General features: G+C 43.9%; 1 protein-coding gene across 1 annotated transcript in view; it reads right to left on the bottom strand.

Annotated features, from left to right (window-relative positions):
* LOC139373738 (inactive phospholipase C-like protein 2) overlaps positions 1-12,186 on the bottom strand; it is a 46,466-nt gene extending 34,280 nt beyond the window's left edge. Inside the window, exon 1 of the mRNA XM_071114664.1 lies at positions 11,543-12,186. Coding sequence (XP_070970765.1) covers positions 11,543-11,740 — 198 coding nt within the window. The 5' untranslated portion in view covers positions 11,741-12,186. The remainder of the gene's footprint in view (positions 1-11,542) is intronic.
* Between the last annotated feature and the right edge of the window lie 10,493 nt (positions 12,187-22,679).

Here is a 22,679-nt window from a genome sequence, read left to right as displayed (position 1 = left end):
GCACAGAACGAGCAGTATGGCTGGTGGCATTGTCTTGCTGGAGGGTCATGTTAGGATGAGCCTGCAGGAAGGGTACCACATGAGGGAGGAGGATGTCTTCTCTGTAACGCACAGCACTGAGATTGCCTGCAATGACAACAAGCTCAGTCCGATGATGCTGTGACACACCGCCCCAGACCATGACGGACCTTCCACCTCCAAATCGATCCCGTTCCAGAGTGCTCGGTGTAACGCTCATTCCTTCGATGATAAACGCAAATCCGATCATCACCCCTGGTGAGACAAAACCGCGACTCGTCAGTGAAGAGCACTTTTTGCCAGTCCTGTCTGGTTCAGCAACGGTGGGTTTGTGCCCATAGGCGATGTTGTTGCCGGTGATGTCTGGTGAGGACCTGCCTTAAAACAGGCTTACAAGCCCTCATCAAGCCTTTCTCAGGCTATTGTGGACAGGCTGAGCAGTGATGGAGGCAATGTGCGTTCCTGGTGTAACTCGGGCAGTTGAGATGTTTATACATGTCCCGCAGGTGTGATGTTCGGATGTACCGATCCTGTGCAGGTGTTGTTACATGTGGTCTGCCACTGTGAGGACAATCAGCTGTCCGTCCTGTCTTCCTGTAGCGCTGTCTTTGGCGTCTCACAGTACGGACATTGCAATTTATTGCCCTGGCCACATCTGCAGTCCTCATGCCTCTTTGCAGCATGCCTAAGGCACGTTCACGCAGATGAGCAGGGACCCTGGGCATCTTTCTTTTGGTGTTTTTCAGAGTAAGTAGAAAGGCCTTTTTAGTGTCCTAAGTTTTCATAACTGTGGCCTTAATTGCCTACCGTCTGTAAGCTGTTAGTGTCTTAACGACTGTTCCACAGGTGCATGTTCATTAATTGTTTATGGTTCATTGAACAAGCATGGGAAATAATGTTTAAACCCTTTACAATGAAGATCTGTGAAGTTATTTGGATTTTTACAAATTATCTTTGAAAGACAGGGTCCTGAAAAAGGAATGTTTCTTTTTTTGCTGAGTATATGTCTACACACACAAACACACACAAACACACAACCTCATTACACGTATCAATACAAAACACACACACACACACACACACACACACACTAATCTCTGACGTCAATATAGACCCTGAACACATTACCTTGAAAAGAGATGAGCTGGTCACACACAAACACACTCATTCAGTTGTAAATAAGTGGCCAATGTGCACATGTAAACGAGCACAGTGAGAAAACACACTTACATACACCCTGTGTTCACTGTCTTCTAACATTTTCGTCAAAGAGCCATGTAACCTTTTAAGGTCTGTAACCTCTGCTTGAATTATATAATTAGTCACGCTACCTTAGACTGAGGGGTGTGTGTGTGTGTGTGTGTGTGTGTGTGTGTAAGACAGAGCAAGAGAGGAAAAAGAAAAAATAAACAAAGCTTTGGTCCTGAACTGTTGTCCTTTGAGGCAACGTCCATGACAGGCATTGTAGTCCCCTTAGCTTGCTATGTAACTTCTGAGTGATAGGAAGCACAAGCACCACCACAAATCATCCTATACCACTGCACACACACTCGTCGTAACTATGACAACTAGCATAGCCTTGTCAGCAAATGACTGCTGTCTGAACACACACAAGTCCGGTTACTTGTAACTTGCTGTTTGGCCAGTCAGTATTCCAAAACAGAATTGAAAAACAAAAGTGATTCGAGCATTAAGGCCTGCAGTGTGAACAAGGCTTTAGAGACTCATGATTGATGACATACTTTGCTCTGAAACACACATGCAGATACTAGCAGGCTCAAACACCTGGCTGTGTTCATCTGGGATTTCTGTGTTAAAACACAAACATATACACACCACCAAAAACCATCATGCTAAAAACATTATACAGCTTCTGGACGGTGGCTTAGCATTAAAAAGGTTAGTACAAACTATGATCATATTTGTCTCAATTCTGCACCTGTATGTGTGTGTCTGTGTGTGTATCTGTGTGTTTGTGTCTGTGTGTCAGGGTTGAGGTCAATTCCATTTAAGTTCCAGTCAATTCAGAAAGTAAACCAAACTCCAATTCCACATTGTCCTCATTGAAAAGCATTGAATAGAATTGTTATTTCAGTGTACTTCCTGAATTGACTGGAATTGAAATGAAATTGACCCCAACTCTGTTGTGCATGTGAGTGTGTATGTGTGTTAATGCATCGATGCGTATTTGATACCGTATGGGACAGGAAGTCAATGTTACAACGCAGAGGATAAACAGGAAGTATGAAGTGGTCGTGTCATTCACTCAGCAACAACATGATTCAACACCATTTACTACGCAACGCCCAAACCAATTCAGAACCAGCAGATAGTCAAGTCAAAACCACCAACTAAGAGCTTACCAGAAGTGTCTCCTTCTTTACAAGTCTTTGATGTTCCAGATGAGATACAGGTTTGAGGCAGACATGAAAAGGTCATTGTGACAGCAATCTAACCACAGTTTCTGCTGAAAAGGTCACAGCCGGAGCTCTCTTGTAGGCCTTCAGCTAAGCCCCAAACCCACTGAAACACTAGAGGCTGCAGGGTACAGGAGTATGAGCAATCAATATGTGAATATTTGTTTGGTTGTTAGGGCATGAACAGAGTATTTGTGCCTTGGTGAGTTAGGGGCTGATGATGAATCTAGTGATGGTTCTCTCTCTCGCACACCAACATATTTTTTGTGAAGAGCCCTCACTTAACCTCGGCACTCCTCCATAGCAACAGCTATGTGTGTGTGTGTGTGTGTGTGTGTGTGTGTGTGTGTGTGTGTGTGTGTGTGTGTGTGTGTGTGTGTGTGTGTGTGTGTTGCAGAGAACAGGCCTAGCTGTGTATTGTTTGGCTGTGGTTACTTGCTCTAAAACAGCCTGAAGCAATGTGAATTGATGTAAAGGTGGTCCAAAGCAGGCTAAAGTGGGCTAAAGATTCCAGTCAGTGTTAACTAAAGTAGCAGGTAAGAGGAGCTACAACTCAAAACATATCCCTCTCCAGCTGTCTGCCAACCCCCCAAGCTAACACTGTTCTCTCAGTCAGAAAACACATAAAAATAACTCTCTCTCAAACACACACACACACGATCTCCCACATTACCATATATGGTGGTTAGGTTGTCTAAGACACACACACACACATAATGAGGCAATCATTACTACTCATACAATACTACAAAGACTCGATTTGTTAGGTCATCAAACAGTTGAAAATAAAATAAATAAAACAAGTTCCAAAGAAACTCACCACACCTGTGTGTGTTTTGGTGTCCGTAACTGTGACGAAACAGGAAGCAAAGACAACATTTTGTCTCTGTGATTCTTACAGGTAGATGACAGAGTCCTGTTGTCTTATCGTTATCTCCACTAACATGAACTTCAGTCTCAGAGACAGGGCACTACCCAGAGACAGGGCACTACCCAGAGACAGGGCACTACCCAGAGACAGGGCACTACCCAGAGACAGGGCACTACCCAGAAACAGGGCACTACCCAGAAACAGGGCACTACCCAGAAACAGGGCACTACCCAGAGACAGGTTACTAGCCAGAGACAGGGCACTACCCAGAAACAGGGCACTACCCAGAAACAGGGCACTACCCAGAGACAGGTTACTACCCAGAGACAAAGTACTACTTAGAAGTCACAAGAGCACCCTTACCCACCTACCCACCCTGAGACAGGGTACTAACCAGAGCACCCTTAAATACCTTCCCACCCTGAGACAGGGTACAAACCAGAGCACGCTTAAATACCTTTCCACCCTGAGACAGGGTACTAGCCAGAGCACCCTTAAATACCTTCCCACTCTGAGACAGGGTACTAACCAGAGCACCCTTAAATACCTTCCCACCCTGAGACAGGGTACTAACCAGAGCACCCTTACCTACCTTCCCACCCTGAGAAAGGGTACTAACCAGAGCACCCTTAAATACCTTCCCACCCTGAGACAGGGTACTAACCAGAGCACCCTTAAATACCTTCCCACCCTGAGACAGGGTACTAACCAGAGCACCCTTAAATACCTTCCCACCCTGAGACAGGGTACAAACCAGAGCACGCTTAAATACCTTCCCACCCTGAGAGAGGGTACTAACCAGAGCACCCTTAAATACCTTCCCACCCTGAGACAGGGTACTAGCCAGAGCACCCTTAAATACCTTCCCACCCTGAGAAAGGGTACTAACCAGAGCACGCTTAAATACCTTCCCACTCTGATACAGGGTACTAACCAGAGCACCCTTAAATACCTTCCCACCCTTAGACAGGGTACTAACCAGAGCACCCTTAAATACCTTCCCACCCTGAGACAGAGTACTAACCAGAGCACCCTTAAATACCTTCCCACCCTGAGACAGGGTACAAACCAGAGCACGCTTAAATACCTTCCCACCCTGAGAAAGGGTACTAACCAGAGCACCCTTAAATACCTTCCCACCCTGAGACAGGGTACTAGCCAGAGCACCCTTATCTACCTACCCACCCTGAGACAGGGTATTAACCAGAGCACCCTTACCTACCTACCCACCCTGAGACAGGGTATTAACCAGAGCACCCTTACCTACCTACCCACCCTGAGACAGGGTATTAACCAGAGCACCCTTACCTACCTACCCACCCTGAGACAGGGTACTAACCAGAGCACCCTTAAATACCTTCCCACTCTGAGACAGGGTACTAACCAGAGCACCCTTACCTACCTTCCCACCCTGAGAAAGGGTACTAACCAGAGCACCCTTAAATACCTTCCCACTCTGAGACAGGGTACTAACCAGAGCACCCTTAAATACCTTCCCACCCTGAGACAGGGTACTAACCAGAGCACCCTTAAATACCTTCCCACCCTGAGACAGGGTATTAACCAGAGCACCCTTACCTATCTACCCACCCTGAGACAGGGTATTAACCAGAGCACCCTTACCTACCTACCCACCCTGAGACAGGGTACTAACCAGAGCACCCTTAAATACCTTCCCACTCTGAGACAGGGTACTAGCCAGAGCACCCTTACCTACCTACCCACCCTGAGACAGGGTACTAACCAGAGCTCCCTTACCTGCCTACCCACCCTGAGACAGGGTATTAACCAGAGCACCCATACCTACCTACCCACCTGAGACAGGGTACTAACCAGAGCACCCTTAAAAACCTACCCACCCTGAGACAGGGTACTAACCAGAGCACCCTTAAATACCTTCCCACCCTGAGACAGGGTACTAACCAGAGCACCCTTACCTACCTACCCACCCTGAGACAGGGTACTAACCAGAGCACCCTTACCTACCTACCCACCCTGAGACAGGGTACTAACCAGAGCACCCTTACCTACCCACCCACCCAGCATGAGCATTAGACAAAAAGAGAGGAGAAAACAGGCCTGTGTTCCAAAGTAGTGCACTATATAGGGAATAGGCTACCATTTGGGACAGCTCAGGGGTGAAATTAGGACAGGAGGGAAGGTCTCGGACCAACTAAAAGGAGAGAGGAGGAGAGGGGTAAGACAGGAGGGAAGGTCTCTAACCAACTAAAAGGAGAGAGGAGGAGAGGGGTAAGACAGGAGGGAAGGTCTCTAACCAACTAAAAGGAGAGGAAGAGAGGGGTAAGACAGACGGGAAGGTCTCTAACCAACTAAAAGGAGAGAGGAGGAGAGGGGTAAGACAGGAGGGAAGGTCTCTAACCAACTAACAGGAGAGAGGAGGAGAGGGGTAAGACAGGAGGGAAGGTCTCTAACCAACTAAAATGAGAGAGGAGGAGAGGGGTAAGACAGGAGGGAAGGTCTCTAACCAACTAAAATGAGAGAGGAGGAGAGGGGTAAGACAGGAGGGAAGGTCTCTAACCAACTAAAAGGAGAGGAAGAGAGGGGTAAGACCGGCGGGAAAGTCTCTAACCAATTAAAAGGAGAGAGGAAGAGAGGGGTAAGACCGGCGGGAAGGTCTCTAACCAATTAAAAGGACAGGAAGAGAGGGGTAAGACAGGAGGGAAAGTCTCTAACCAACTAAAAGGAGAGAGGAGGAGAGGGGTAAGACAGGAGGGAATGTCTCTAACCAACTAACAGGAGAGAGGAGGAGAGGGGTAAGACAGGAGGGAAGGTCTATAACCAACTAAAAGGACAGGAAGAGAGGGGTAAGACAGGAGGGAAAGTCTCTAACCAACTAAAAGGAGAGAGGAGGAGAGGGGTAGACAGGAGGAAAGATCTCTAACCAACTAAAAGGAGAGAGGAGGAGAGGGGTAGACAGGAGGGAAGGTCTCTAACCAACTAAAAGGACAGGAAGAGAGGGGTAAGACAGGAGGGAAGGTCTCTAACCAACTAAAAGGAGAGGAAGAGAGGGGTAAGACAGGAGGGAAGGTCTCTAACCAACTAAAAGGAGAGAGGAGGAGAGGGGTAAGACAGGAGGGAAGGTCTCTAACCAACTAAAAGGACAGGAAGAGAGGGGTAAGACAGGAGGGAAGGTCTCTAACCAACTAAAAGGAGAGAGGATGAGAGGGGTAGACAGGAGGGAAGGTCTCTAACCAACTAAAAAGAGAGGAAGAGAGGGGTAAGACAGGAGGGAAGGTCTCTAACCAACTAAAATGAGAGAAAAGGAGAGGGGTAAGACAGTAGGGAAGGTCTCTAACCAATTAAAAGGAGAGAGGAAGAGAGGGGTAAGACAGGAGGGAAGGTCTCTAACCAACTAAAAGGAGAGATGAAGAGAGGGGTAGACAGGAGGGAAGGTCTCTAACCAACTAAAAGGAGAGATGAGGAGAGGGGTAAGACAGGAGGGAATGTCTCTAACCAACTAAAAGGAGAGGAAGAGAGGGGTAAGACAGTAGGGAAGGTCTCTAACCAACTAAAAGGAGAGGAAGAGAGGGGTAAGACAGTAGGGAAGGTCTCTAACCAACTAAAAGGAGAGAAGAGGAGAGGGGTAAGACAGTAGGGAAGGTCTCTAACCAACTAAAAGGAGAGAGGAGGAGAGGGGTAAGACAGTAGGGAAAGTCTCTAACCAACTAAAAGGAAAGGAAGAGAGGGGTAAGACAGTAGGGAAGGTCTCTAACCAACTAAAAGGAGAGATGAGGAGAGGGGTAAGACAGGAGGGAAGGTCTCTAACCAACTAAAAGGAGAGATGAGGAGAGGGGTAAGACAGGAGGGAAGGTCTCTAACCAACTAAAAGGAGAGAGGAGGAGAGGGGTAAGACAGGAGGGAAGGTCTCTAACCAACTAAAAGGAGAGATGAGGAGAGGGGTAGACAGGAGGGAAGGTCTCTAACCAACTAAAAGGAGAGATGAGGAGAGGGGTAAGACAGGAGGGAAGGTCTCTAACCAACTAAAAGGAGAGAGGAGGAGAGGGGTAAGACAGGAGGGAAGGTCTCTAACCAAATAAAATGAGAGATGAGGAGAGGGGTAAGACAGGAGGGAAGGTGTCTAATAACCAACTAAAAGGAGAGATGAGGAGAGGGGTAGACAGGAGGGAAGGTCTCTAACCAACTAAAAGGAGAGATGAGGAGAGGGGTAAGACAGGAGGGAAGGTGTCTAATAACCAACTAAAAGGAGAGATGAGGAGAGTGTAGACAGGAGGGAAGGTCTCTAACCAACTAAAAGGAGAGATGAGGAGAGGGGTAAGACAGGAGGGAAGGTCTCTAACCAACTAAAAGGAGAGAGGAGGAGAGGGGTAAGACAGGAGGGAAGGTCTCTAACCAACTAAAAGGAGAGATGAGGAGAGGGGTAAGACAGGAGGGAAGGTGTCTAATAACCAACTAAAAGGAGAGAGGAGGAGAGGGGTAAGACAGGAGGGAAGGTGTCTAATAACCAACTAAAAGGAGAGAGGAGGAGAGGGGTAAGACAGGAGGGATGGTGTCTAATAACCAACTAAAAGGAGAGAGGAGGATAGGGGTAAGACAGGAGGGAAGGTGTCTAATAACCAACTAAAAGGAGAGAGGAGGATAGGGGTAAGACAGGAGGGAAGGTGTCTAATAACCAACTAAAAGGAGAGAGGAGGAGAGGGGTAAGACAGGAGGGAAGGTGTCTAATAACCAACTAAAAGGAGAGAGGAGGAGAGGGGTAAGACAGGAGGGAAGAGAAGTAGACAGAAGAGAGAATGAGCAATAGGGGGAGAGAAAAAAAGAGGAGAGGTGTGTTTGGGTTGTGTGAGGCATAACAGCATGTGGAGCTTCTCCCCTACTGACATGCTCCTATCCAAAAACACACACAGAAGCCAAATCCTCTGACTTACATTCAAAAGGCCAGGAATGTCATATGCCCAGTTTTCCTACATACTGTACCAGACAGGGATTGATCCCACCCCGAGGAATTCTTGAGATGAACCATACAGGTTGTTTTCATGGGGGCAGCAGGGCTGTGCAAGGAGGAATGGGCAGGGGAATGAGAATGAGCAACTAGGGTGCTAGCTAGTGCATGGTAGTCAACTACTTGTGGTAAGCCTAAATGTGTTCGTCTTCAGTGTGTAGGCTATGTGGCTCACTGAGCATGGTGCTTGCAACGCCAGTATGGGGGGTTTGATTCCCGCTGGAGACGCCCATATGAAAATGTATATTTGTATTTTGCGCTGCGTTGTTGTTCCATACTGTGTCGTACTCTGCTGCCCTTTAAAGATGCACAGTTTGTGTGTTGCAAGTAAGACATGTGATGTAGCTAACCACCACATCAAACAAACTCGTGGAAGATAGCGGCGTATGTCGAGCAGCAGCGAAGAGAAGTCATTTAACGTCACTTACAGCCCAGCGTGGGACGGAGCTGGTTATTGTAGACGCAACACAACTTTCCTGAAGCGTGAGAGAAAGCTAAACACATTTCTGTTTCTGACAATCCTATCCTGGCAACGCAGAAACGAATGAAGTCAATGGGTAGAAGGAGAAAATGGAGATGGAGAGTTTTACGACCCAGCTAGCACATAATGTTCTGAGAACCATATGTTTCTTAGAGTTGGTTGTCCCATGGTTATTCTGGGAATGGTGCTGGACAGTTGCTTGGCTTTGGAACATTCTCAGCACATTTAAGGAACTTTCTTGCTATTTCATTACTTTAACATTACGTTTCCTAAATGTTCAAACATGTTTACATTTAATAACATTTTTGGTAATGTTCTGAGAACATTCTACAACTGGTTTGACATTGGAAATCGTTCAGAGAACATTAAGAAATAACCTTCTCCTGTGGGAATTTCAACACTTCCTCATAACACTTCCATCAGGTTTCCTCAGGATTCTATTTAAAGTCATGTTCTCAAATTGTTCCGAGAACGTTAAGAAACAGTGTTATTTGTGTAATTTAGCATATTGTTTTCTGTAGGTTTCCTCATGTTTGTATTTAAAGGCATGATCTCAGAACAGTAAGAAACATTTCCATAAAAACATAAGAAAATATTGGTAATGTTCAAAAAACATTCTAGGAATGTTATTGAAAAAACATCTGCATTCCGTTCTCAGCATCAACAAAACTCTCTCTATCCTCTCTCTTGTTAAGTGTGTTCAGGGGTTGGCCGCGTCCACTAATTGGCCACATCTGAGAGAGAAAGAGTGAGAGAGTGAGAGAGTGAGTGAGTGAGTGAGTGAGTGAGTGAGTGAGTGAGTGAGTGAGTGAGTGAGAGTGTGAGAGTGAGAGAGTGAGAGAGTGAGAGAGAAGGAAATAGATGGGAGGTTTAAGACAAAGAGAGTGAGAGAATGAAAGAGCGATACAGAGAGGAAAGAGATAGAGGTTGAAGAGAAAGAGCAATTAGACCCAACCAAATCATGAAAAAACAAAAAGATAATTACTTGACACATTGGAAAGAATTGGCTCTCAAGAGAAGACAGGCTATGTGCACACTGCCCACAAAACGAGGTGGAAACTTCCTAACCTCCTGGCAAATGTATGACCATATTAGAGACACATATTTCCCTCAGATTACACAGATCCACAAAGAATTTGAAAACCAACCCAATTTTGATAAACTACTGGGTGAAATACCACAGTGTGCCATCACAGCAGCAAGATTTGTGACCTGTTGCCACGAGAAAAGGTCAACCAGTGAAGAACAAACACCATTGTAAATACAACCCATATTTATGTTTATTAATTTTCCCTTTTGTACTTTAACCATTTGCACATCGTTACAACACTGTATATAGACATAATGTGACATTTGAAATGTGTAATGTTTACTGTTAATGTATTGTTTATTTCACTTTTGTTTATTATCTACTTCTCTTGCTTTGGCAATGTTAACATATGTTTCCCATGCCAATAAAGCCCTTGAATTGAACTGAGAGAGAGACCGAGAGAGGGGCAGAGAGAGAGGGGCAGAGAGGCAGAGCGACAGAGAGAGAGAGAGAGACAGAGCAACAGAGAGAGAGAGACATAGAGAGACAGAGAGAGACATAGAGAGACAGAGAGAGAGACATAGAGAGACAGAGAGAGACACAGAGAGAGAGCGACATAGAGAGAGACAGAGAGAGAGAGACATAGAGAGAGACAGAGTGTAAGTAAGGGACCATCTCTATCTCTAACTGCTCATGACTCAAAGCAACATTGCAACATTGCAACATGAACTGTGAGGAAATTGGCCAACTGGCCAACTTCCTGCCCTGCCAAGTGCTGGGAGCGAATCAGACGGGCCCAGAGCCGACGTTGACGACAAGGCCAACCAACTCATTCCTCTGTATTAATCAGCATCATACAAAACTGGCAACGACAAGAGATCAATAAAAAGTATAATAAAACATTCAACAATCCTATGACACAAGATAAAGTGTTTGGACGAGCCCAGAGGTCACGAATGACAATATCGTACCATTAAGAAACTGGGAACCTTCTTATTGAGGAATGTAATAGTTTTTCTTTCATATTTGTGTTTTGCTATATTCTACCTGTTTTATATTGTATTTGATTTTAGATTTTGTCTATGAAATTGTATATGCAGGGCTCCCTTGTGAAAGGGACCGTGGTCTCAATGATGACTCCCTGCTTAAATAATGGTACCAGCTTGGATCGGTGTAAGTAATGACTCCAGCACAGTAGCTGGGTCAAGGGTCAGGTGCGTCATTCCATCCAGCCAAGTCCAAAGATCTAGGAATCAACCTCGGGCTTTCTGTCTTGACAACAAACGCAACCAGGCTAATTTAGTAGCAGGCCTAGAGATGGGCATGGTGCTCAAGGATCTAGGATGCATCTCAATAGTGTAAAGGGGATTCCTCTCCTTGTATCCTTCCCTTTATAAGCATTGACCTGAGAAGACAAGAAAGCTGAAAGCTACTGTATGGTCCAAGGAGAGAATATAGGGAGAAGGAGAGGAGACAGGGAGAAGGGGGGGGGGGGGGACAGGGAGAAGGGGAGGAGACAGGGAGAAGGGGAGGTGACAGGGAGAAGCAGTCACTTCAGACTCTAGACCCACAGATCAACTATTTCGCAATTAGCAGTGACAGTACCAAAACACCTCTCAATGACTAGATCGGAGTGTGATCTAACGCTACTGTATGTGTGAATGTGTGTGTGTCTGTTCATGAACAGTTAAGGATCCATTTAGTATTGTCAGTTTGGTGTATTTAATATCCCCCCAACTTTTACCTTGATAATACTGCTCCGCCGCGGGATTCCTTTGGCGTCTGTATCTCCTCCTGCTCCCGGCTTGTCAGTCATGAGGGATCCGGGACCAGTGTCGGTTTGGACAGCTGTCACGGTGTCTGACATTCCGCAGCCTCCGTTGGACACCAATTCTTCTCGATGAGTCTGGAGGTTCACCCCGTTGCCTGGAGAGGGTTTCATCACAGCAACCGGTGGGCGCGCACCCTACCCGTCTTTCTGAAGTCCGCTACAAATTTGGAATTTTATAGCTGTGGGTTTTGTTTGGTGTTCGCTTCGCTACGTGAAATAACTGACAATCATCTTATCCACGATGCTTTAGCGCGCCAAAGCGACTCCGTGCTTGACAGACAGCCACACACTCTTGCTCTCGCAAAGTAGACTGTCCAAAATATATCCTCTGCAAATCATGGTTCTCTGTCAGTAGCCTAGGCATCGCTTTACCCGACGAGAATGGGAATATTTTACATAGCTTTAACCATCATCTACTGCTGAGGTGCGTTCCGTTGTGATGTCGTCGGCGACTCGTCATTATAGAAAGTCAAAAAGAGATTCAGTGACCCGAATGGCGCACAACTCAAATGCGCAGTAATGAGCGCTGCTGCCGGCGCTATTGTCTTTCATGATATGGAAATGAAAGCAAAAGCCTTGACTTGATAGTTCTCAGTGCGTTCTGGAACTTAGCCTTCCCACTGGGTACAGATGTCAATTCATCATATATTCCACGTTGGTTCAACGTTGGAATTACGTGGAAACAATAACGTTGATTCAACCAGTGTTTGCCCAGTGGGTTGTCCCTAAATATATCTTCCTTGAGAGCTGGGGTAGCAGGTGAGCATCATGTTTCCAGCCGTGTCGAATTCTGTCGCTGTCTATGCTGACAGAGGCGCGAATATATCATTTAATTTGACCAACATTCAAATGTACAGAAATTATGGAGGACCAAACGTGCCGTAATTTGAAATAAATATGTAAATGCACACATAAATAGACAAATGAATGAATAAATAAATAAATACATCCACAAATAATTTAATAAATGTGCAAGGAAATACAAAAATACTGACCAAAATTCATTCATTTTCTCAACATATCTGTATGTACTGAATTATTTATATATGTATTATATAATTATTCAAACTTTAATTAATTGTAATAATTTAAATATTTATTAATGTATTTCTTTCTCCAAAATGATAATGAGGGGGTGTCAGTCAAACGTCTGTGGGTGGTATCTAACATACCATTGGTTGATCAATGTCACGGGACATTGCTTGATCGCTTTGCCTGCTTTTGCACCACCTATGTGAAGCTAGCCACAATAACGATTAGCCACAAGTGGAATTTGCAGTTTGACTTCAAAATTTAAGTCCCACATTTAAACTGATGCAAACAGATACAAATAGTGCAATCATGCCATATCAGGACTAGAAAATGCTTAACAAGTTTAGAATGTTGTTATATAAATTCAACAAAAGACAACAATTCATAGGCTTAATGGTTAGGTGATTTCACACAGTTAAAGTCCTGTAATAAGAGCTACAACGCTAACATTTGTGTAAACTCTTCACCGCTGTGAACATTTCATGGGATCCCGATCCATAGGTAAGGCTGTGCATTGCAATATGAATGTTCAATATAGTCTTGGCCAAAAGTTTTGAGAACGACACAAATATTTATTTTCACAAAGTCTGCTGCCTCAGTTTGTATGATGGCAATTTGCATATACTCCAGAATGTTATGGAGAGTGATCAGATGAATTGCAATTAATTGCAAAGTCCCTCTCTGCCATGCAAATGAACTGAATCCCCCAAAACATTTCCACTGCATTTCAGCCCTGCCACAAAAGGACCAGCTAACATCATGTCAGTGATTCTCTCGTTAACACAGGTGTGAGTGTTGACGAGGACAAGGCTGAAGGTCAGGCTGATTGTGTTCGAATAACAGACTGGAAGCTTCAAAGGGAGGGTGGTGCTTGGAATCATTGTTCTTCCTCTGTCAAATATGGTTACCTGCATGGAAACACGTGCCGTCATCATTGCTTTGCACAACAAGGGCTTCACAGGCAAGTATATTGCTGCCAGTAAGATTGCACCTAAATTAACTATTTATCAGATCGTCAAGAACTTCAAGGAGAGCGGTTCAATTGTTGTGAAGAATTCTTCAGTGCGCCCAAGAAAGTCCAGCAAGCGCCATGACCGTCTCCTAAAGTTGATTCAGCTGCAGGATCGGGACACCACCAGTACAGAGCTTGCTCAGGAATGGCAGCAGGCAGGTGTGAGTGCATCTGCACGCACAGTGAGGCGAAGACTTTTGGAGGATGGCCTGGTGTCAAGAAGGGCAGCAAAGAAGCCACTTCTCTCCAGGAAAAACATCAGGGACAGACTGCAAAAGGTACAGGGATTGGACTGCTGAGGACTGGGGTAAAGTCCTTTTCTCTGATGAATCCCCTTTTCGATTGTTTGGGGCATCTGGAAAAAAGCTTGTCTGGAGAAGACAAGGTGAGCACTACCATCAGCCCTGTGTCATGCCAACAGTAAAGCATCCTGAGACCCTTCATGTGTGGGGTTGCTTCTCAGCCAAGGGAGTGGGCTCACTCACAATTTTGCCTAAGAACACAGCCATGAATGAAGAATGGTACGAACACATCCTCCGAGAGCAACTTCTCCCAACCATCCAGGAACAGTTTGGTGACGAACAATGCCTTTTCCAGCATGATGGAGCACATTGCCATAAGGCAAAGTGATAACTAAGTGGCTCGGGGAACAAAACATCGATATGTTGGGTCCATGGCCAGGATACTCCCCAGACCTTAATCCCATTGAGAACGGGTGATCAATCCTCAAGAGGCGGGTGGACAAACAAAAACCGACAAATTCTGACAAACTCCAAGCATTGATTATGCAAGAATGGGCTGCCATCAGTCAGGATGTGACCCAGAAGTTAATTGACAACATGCCAGGGTGGATTGCAGATGTCTTGAAAAAGAAGGGTCAACACTGCAAATATTGACTCTTTGCATCAACTTCATGTAATTGTCAATAAAAGCCTTATGAAATGCTTGTAATTATACTTCAGTATTCCATAGTAACATCTGACAAAAAATATCTAACAACACTGAGGCAGCAGACTTTGTGAAAATTTATATTTGTGTCATTCAAAACTTTTAGCCACGACTGTACACATAGTAGGTTGACTGGTGAGCTAATGTGGCTCATTTCACAGTGGTGTCAAAGTTCTGCAATAAGAGCTACACTGTGCCTGTGAGTTTGCCAGTGAGAATCTGGAGAGGGCGCAAACTAAAATGAAAAAATGAACACATACTGACTAATGAGGTGACACCAACCTCAAAACATAAATGGAAAAAACAAAGCCTGTAACGTCTTCCCCTTATTTTTAATTTATTTCACCTTTATTTAACCAGGTAGGCTAGTTGAGAACAAGTTCTCATTTGCAACTGCGACCTGGCCAAGATAAAGCGTAGCAATTCGACACATACAACAACACAGAGTTACACATGGAATAAAAAAAACATACAGTCAATAATACAGTAGAACAAAATAAAACAAAAAGTCTATATACAGTGAGTGCAAATGAGGTAAGTTAAGGAAATAAATAGGCCATGGTGGCGAAGTAATTACAATATAGCAATTAAACACTGGAATGATGATCGGCAGAAGATGAATGTGCAGGTAGACATACTGGGGTGCAAAGGAGCAAAATAAATACATAAATACCAGTATGGGGGTGAGGTAGGTAGATAGATGGGCTGTTTACAGATGGGCTATATACAGGTGCAGTGATCTGTAAGCTGCTCTGACAGCTGGTGTTTAAAGCTAGTGAGGGAGATGTGAGTCTCCAGCTTCAGAGATTTTTGCAATTCGTTCCAGTCATGGGCAGCAGAGAACCGGAAGGAAAGATGACCAAAGGAGGAATTGGCTTTGGGGGTGACCAGTGAGATATACCTGCTGGAGCGCGCGCTACAAGTGGGTGCTGCTATGGTGACTAGTGAGCTGAGATAAGGCGGGGCTTTACCTAGACTTGTAGATAACCTGTAGCCAGTGGGTTTGGCGACGAGTATGAAGCGAGGGCCAACCAACGAGAGCGTACAGGTCGCAATGGTGGGTAGTGTATGGGGCTTTGGTGACAAAACAGATGGCACTGTGATAGACTGCATCCAGTTTGTTGAGTAGAGTTTTGGAGGCTATTTTATAGATGACATCACGAAGTCGAGGATCGGTAGGATGGTGAGTTTTATGAGGGTATGTTTGGCAGCATAAGTGAAGGATGCTTTGTTGCAATATAGGAAGCCGATTCTAGATTTAATTTTGGATTGGAGATGCTTAATGTGAGTCTGGAAGGAGAGTTTACAGTCTAACCAGACACCCAGGTATTTGTAGTTGTCCACGTATTCTAAGTCAGAGCCGCCCAGAGTAGTGATGCTGGACGGGCAAGCAGGTGCGGCCAGTGATCGATTGAATAGCATGCATTTAGTTTTACTTGTGTTTCAGATCAGTTGGAGGCCACGGAAGGAGAGTTGTATGGCATTGAAGCTCCAAGGAGGGGCCAGAAGTATACCGAATGGTGTCATCTGCGTAGAGGTGGATCAGAGAATCACCATCAGCAAGAGCAACATCATTGATGTATACAGAAAAGAGAGTCGGCCCGAGTATTGAACCCTGTGGCACACCCATAGAGACTGTCAGAGGCCCGGACAACAGGCCCTCCGATTTGGCACACTGAACTCTATCAGAGAAGTAGTTGGTAAACCAGGCGAGGCAATCATTTGAGAAACCAAGGCTGTCGAGTCTGCCAATAAGAATGTTGTGATTGACAGAGTCGAAAGCCTTGGCCAGGTCGATGAATACGACTGCACAGTAATGTCTCTTATCGATGGCGGTTATGATGTCGTTTAGAACCTTGAGCGTGGCTGAGGTGCACCCATGACCAGCTCTGAAACCAGATTGCATAGCGGAGAAGGTATGGTGGGATTCGAAATGGTCAGTAATCTGTTTGTTAACTTGGCTTTCGAAGACCTTAGAAAGACAGGGTAGGATAGATATAGGTCTGTAGCAGTTTGGGTCTAGATTGTCACCCCCTTTGAAGAGGGGGATGAACGCAGCAGCTTTCCAATCTTTGGGAATCTCAGACGATATGAAAGAGAGGTTGAACAGGCTAGTAATAGGGGTTGCAACAATTTCAGCAGATCATTTTAGAAAGAGAGGGTCCAGATTGTCTAGCCCGGCTGATTTGTAAGGTTCCAGATTTTGCAGCTCTTTTAGAACATCAGCTATCTGGATTTGGGTAAAGGAGAAATGGTCGGGGGCTTTGGCGGGTTGCTGTGGAGGGTGCCGGGCAGTTAAAACAACAAATGTATCCTATATTTTTGTTGTACAAGTTTCTCACCACCAACAGAAAATAACTTCCATTTCACAACATAATCAGCTTAAATGCGTCGCTACTCAAATGTGTCACCTTCTCCAATGTAAACAGGCTGTCAACCATTAAATATAAGACAAAAACAGCCACTTTTTTTGTAAATATGACTTTTATTTATTTAATATTTTTTATACAGCTGGTACAGAGACCAAAGGGGTATTTGTCTTCTCAAAACCCTCTTGACAGTTGGGGCTTCAACAGAAAGTGACTTTCAGACTGGTCAAATCTGTTAGTGGCGCAACAACCTGGAAAAAGTTCTTGCAAAAATCCAGTTCGTAACTGGCCATTCCCAAGAATTGGCGCCGTTCCTGGCGAAAAGTTGGCACTTGACGACTATTGATGGACTCCATTTTTGTCAGAACTGTCTTCCCCTTGCCTCACCACCTTCCAGAGATACTGTATTTGACTGTTGCTCAGCCAATTTCGCTCTTAGCCAGGTTAACTGTCAGGTTGGCAGCTGTGAAAGGCCTGAACAGACTGCCAATATCCTGAAGGTGTTGGGGCCAATATCCTGAAGTGTGCTAAATACGACCACATAATCTAAATTTGCTTCAGCATTTTCTAGGCCGCGTGTCACGATGTGCATAAGCCTTTGAAACATAAGCCTTTGAAACTTGGCTCCGGCATTTTGTAACCGGAGGAAAACGGAAACGAAGGTAGAAAAATACAAACCATCAGGAGTGACAAAACTCTTTAGCTCAGTTAGAGGGACCTGATAATATCCCTTCAGAAGATCGAACTTGCTAACGTACTTAGCAGCGCCAACATGGTCCACACAATTGTCGACCCTGGGCAAAGGGAAGGAGTCTGACTTAGATACGACATAAAGTTTCCGAAAATCAAAACAAAACCGCAAAGACTCATCTGCTTTAGGTACTAATATACAGGGCGAACTCCTCGGACTGTTGCCATGTTGTGCGATGTTGTGCACAAGCATGAACTCCAACTCCATTTGGATCTTCTCTCTCTTTTCAGAGTTCACTCGATAGGCATGTTGTTTGATCGGGCCGAGTCCCCAATGTCAATGTCATGCTCTAGTACATTTGTCTGGGTTGGCACATCTGAGAATAAACCCTGATATTCTAAAAACAGTGCAACATTATTGCCTTTTTCCTCCGGAGACAAGTGTGCCAAAAACACCTCATGTTTGTCTAGAATCTCGGAGTTACTCAACCGGCACAGGATGTATTGGGCTTTCCTCGTACTCTTGAAGAAGACTAGTCAACGGTGACAGCTGTGGCCACAGGCAGAACATCACTACTGCTTTTCCTAATATTCAGTTGCACCCCTTTTGCCCTAAGAACAGCCTCAATTCGTCGGGACATGGACTCTACAAGGTTCGAAAGCGTTCCACAAGGATGTTGGCCCATGTTGACTCCAATGCTTCCCACAGTTGTGTCAAGTTGGCTGGATGTCCTTTGGGTGGTGGACCATTCTTGATACACACAATAAACTGTTTAGTGTGAAGAACCCAGCAGTGTTGCAGTTCTGCACACAAACCTGTGCTCCTGGCACCTACTACCATACCCCATTCAAAGGCACTTAAATCTTTTGTCTTGTCCATTCACCCACTGAATGGCACACATATACAATCCATGTCTCAATTGTTTCAAGGCTTAAAAATCTTTCTTTAACCCGTCTCCTCCCCTTCATCCAGACGGAAGTGGATTTAACAAGTGACATAAATAAGGGGATTATAGCTTTCACCTGGATTCACCTGGTCAGTCTATGTCATGGACTGTGTTCATAATGTTTTGTACACTGTTTATTTGCTAGCTATTCATCTGATTGATAAAGTTGATACAAATGCCATTAAAGGTGGAATATGCATCTGTTATTCTCATTGAAAGCAAGTGTGTCTTGAAACTGCTGGGGGAAAGCTAGCTAATGTTAGCTTAATTCCACCATCAGTTCACATTAGCTATCCATCTAGTTAACTAAGTGGACTCTAGCTAGTTTTCTAGAAAATAACAACCAGCTATATAATTGGTAGCTACATTTTAAAGACTAGTTAGTGAATTATTGAACAGTTTTTGTCAAATGACTTTGTTCCCCTGTCCATTTATTGATGTATTGGTGACTGAAAGTTGGCAAGAAAAATGACCCTCCTAATTTCACTGCAAATGGGCTGTGTTGTTTTCTTATAATTTGGCTGATTAGGCTTGTGCACATTTACACAAATGTTTCATTAGCTAGTCAGCTAAGTTACTGACTGACTATGCTAATTCTTATTCATATTTTTTGTTGTTGTTACATTTCAGGTTGAGTGGCATTGCTGACAGGCCAGCATGCTGACAGGCCAGGGCCCATATTAGAGCTGTGATTTTTTTCTCACGGTAATTGACCGGTAATTAACATAAACACATTTAGCATATTCTGGCTTCCACACATAGCCTACAAGCCACTATGGAACATCTACATTTTAAAAAGTCTAATAAATCCATGTAATATAGCCAACACCTTTACAATGAATCCATTATTTATTTTAGACAGAGAATAGCAAATAGCATATTTCTAAAGAAATATGATATGAAGAAAATGTAGTCTATTTCTGAAAAACAGAATAGCATACTCTGAGTTGTCGTTATGTTAGGCCCTGATCTGGTTATGCCATATGGCTGTGGGCTACACTAGTTAATTTAGTAGACAAGATTTGCTTAGAATTCCGTGGCATTATTTTATAGTATTTTATGGCATGAAGAATACAATTGAATAAAATATAAAGGATATTTCCTCCAAACAATTTGAGGGAATGCACACATGCGGCGGCTATTCATTGTTTAGAGGTTAACAAAGAAACATACTCCTAAATGCTTAATTTAGAGTTACTTATGTAACTTTAGTTGTGATACAAATGTTGGGCTATATGTTTAGATTTTTTGTACATTCTAAGGCTGCATGACGTGCCTAATGATGGTTTGAAAAAAGTCTCATGAAAAGCATGAGCTCTGCTTGTTTTTATGTGCAGACTGTACACACTTCAGTCTCTCATTCACAATTTGACTAGCACTTGATAATGCCTCGAATTTGCGGTGGCATCCCCTTAGTGTGGCCGTAATGACCCATAAAAAAATCCATGACTTTTGCGGCCAGTGGCTGTTGTGCCCTTGGGCTGAATAGAATAATAATTCCCTTCTCCCTGCCTTGCTCGAAGCACCTCTCACTCAAATGGCTCTGTCACGTGATCGGGTCTTTCTCACAGGCTACAAGTGAAAACAGACACAAACTGAGAAATTGTGGAAGAAGGACCTTGGTCAGGGAGGTGACCAAGAACCAAATTGTCCCTCTGACAGAGCTCCAGAGTTCCTCTTTGGAGAAGGAAGAACCTTCCAGAAGGACAACCATCTCTGCAGCACTAATCAGGCCTTTATGGTAGAGTGGCCAGGCGGAAGCCACTCCACAGTAAAAACCACATGACAGCCCGCTTGGAGTTTGCCAAAAGGCACCTAAAGGACTCAGAACATGAGAAACAAGACTCTTTGGCCTGAATGCAAAGCATCACATCTGGAGGAAACCTGACACCATCCCGATGATGAAGCATGGTGGTGGCAGCAATATGCTGTGGGAATGTTTTTCCCGCGGCAGGGACTGGGAGAGTCAGGATCAAGGGAAAGATTAACTGAGCAAAGTACAGAGAGACCCTTGATGAAAACCTGCTCCAGAGCGCTCAGGACCTCAGACAGGGGTGAAGGTTCACCCTCCAACAGGACAATGACCCCAAGCTCACAGCCAAGACAAAGCATGAGTGGCTTCGGGACAAGTCTCTGAATGTCCTTGAGTGGCCCAGCCAGAGCCCGGACTTGAACCAAATCGAACATCTCTGGAGAGATCTGAAAATAGCAGTGCAGCAATGCTCCCCATCCAACCTGACAGAGCTTGAGAGGATTTTAAATATATATATATATATTTAACCTTTATTTAACTAGGCAAGTCAATTAAGAACAAATTCTTATTTACAATGACAGCCTACCCCGTCCAAACCCGGACAACACTTGGCCAATTGTGCGCCGCTCTATGGGACTCCCAATCACGGCCGGATGTGATGCAGCCTGGATCTGCAGAAAAAAATGGGAGAACCCCCCCCCCCCCCCAAGTACTGAGTAAAGTGTCTGAATACTTATGTACATTTTATATTTCAGTTTTTATTTTTATACATTTGCAAACATTTTTAAAAACCTGTTCTTGTTCTGTTATTATGGGGTATTGTGTGTAGATTGATGTGGGGGGAAAAACAACGTAATACATTTTAGAATAAGGCTGTAATGTAACAAAATGTGGAAAAAGTCAAGGGGACTGAATACTTTCAGTATACACTGTATGGGTGTAGTCCGGTGTCTTGTTGTCAAAACAAACCCACTCCTAACGCAGCCACTTGGTGTAGTCAATGGCTCAGTGTTCCAAAACTGTTGACCTGTTTCCAGTGCTGGAAAAAGTACCCAATTGTCATACTTGAGGAAAAGTAAAGATACCTTAGTAGAAAATGACTAAAATAAAAGTAAGTCACTCAGTAAAATTCTATTTGAGTAAAAGTCTTAAAAGTATTTGGTTTAAAATATAAAAGAGTCAAACGTAAAAGTATAAATCATTTTTATTTTATTTACAGATAGCCAGAAGCACGCTCCAACATTCAGACATCTTTTACAAATGAAGCACGTGTGTTTAGTGAGTCTGCCAGATCAGAGGCAGTAGGGATGACCAGGGATGTTTTCTTGATAAATGAGTGAATTGGACCATTTTTGTCCTGCTAAGCATTCAAAATGTAATGAGTACTTTTGGGTGTCAAGGAAAGTGGACGGAGTAAAAAGTACAAATATTGTCTTTAGGAAGTATTTTACACCACTGCCTGTTTCTACGCCAAGCAAGGACAATGTTCTTTTGGTGTGTTTTCATGGTGTGCATACGGCACAGCAGCATGTAATCGATTTTATCTCCAATTTCCAATGTAAAAAAGGTGAAATATCATATTGATACATAGTTATTTGCGCTACATAATATTGGTTGGTGGGGTGCTAATGTGAAACATTAGTCTTTAAATGTTGAACACATGTACCAGGCAAATGCAATCGAGCAATTTGTTATTTACCACCCATATACGTTTGCTTGACACCCCCTCATTATCATATTGGAGGAAAAAATACATAAATAAATAAATGAAGAAAGAATATAAATGAAGAAAATTAAGAATTTAAATAATTATTAATCTATTTGTGTGCATGTATATATGTATCTATTTATATGTGCATTTATTTATTTATTTATGTATTTATCTATGAGTGCATTTCTTTCTTTCTAGTTACGGCAGTTTTGGTCCTCCATAATATGTAGACTACAGAATAGAAACACTATTCTATTCTGTAAGACATAACCTGTGTTATGCAGAATATGCAAGTGGCCCTTTTCTTATCTGCACTGACCTGCTCCAAATGTCATTGTTGTTTGTTGTAGGCAAACATTATTATATGCCCTTCTCAAAAGAATTGAATGTCATGGGATGAATATAACAATAAATTACATTTGTTGGGCTTCAGAGGGGATTATTATTGAGCCTTTCTTTTTCAAGGGTAAATGCCAGCCAGATGGAATGAATGAATCTCTGTGTTTTATTTTGTTCTTCCTTCCTAACAAAAGAACACTAGTCTGTTCCTGTGAGGACAAGTTGCAGCAAGGGCATCCAGTATCTATA

Source organism: Oncorhynchus clarkii, chromosome 18, assembly GCF_045791955.1.
Source record: "Oncorhynchus clarkii lewisi isolate Uvic-CL-2024 chromosome 18, UVic_Ocla_1.0, whole genome shotgun sequence".
Classification (NCBI taxonomy): domain Eukaryota; kingdom Metazoa; phylum Chordata; class Actinopteri; order Salmoniformes; family Salmonidae; genus Oncorhynchus; species Oncorhynchus clarkii.
Note: the sequence above shows the minus strand (reverse complement) of the source record. Positions and strands in the feature narration are given on the sequence as shown.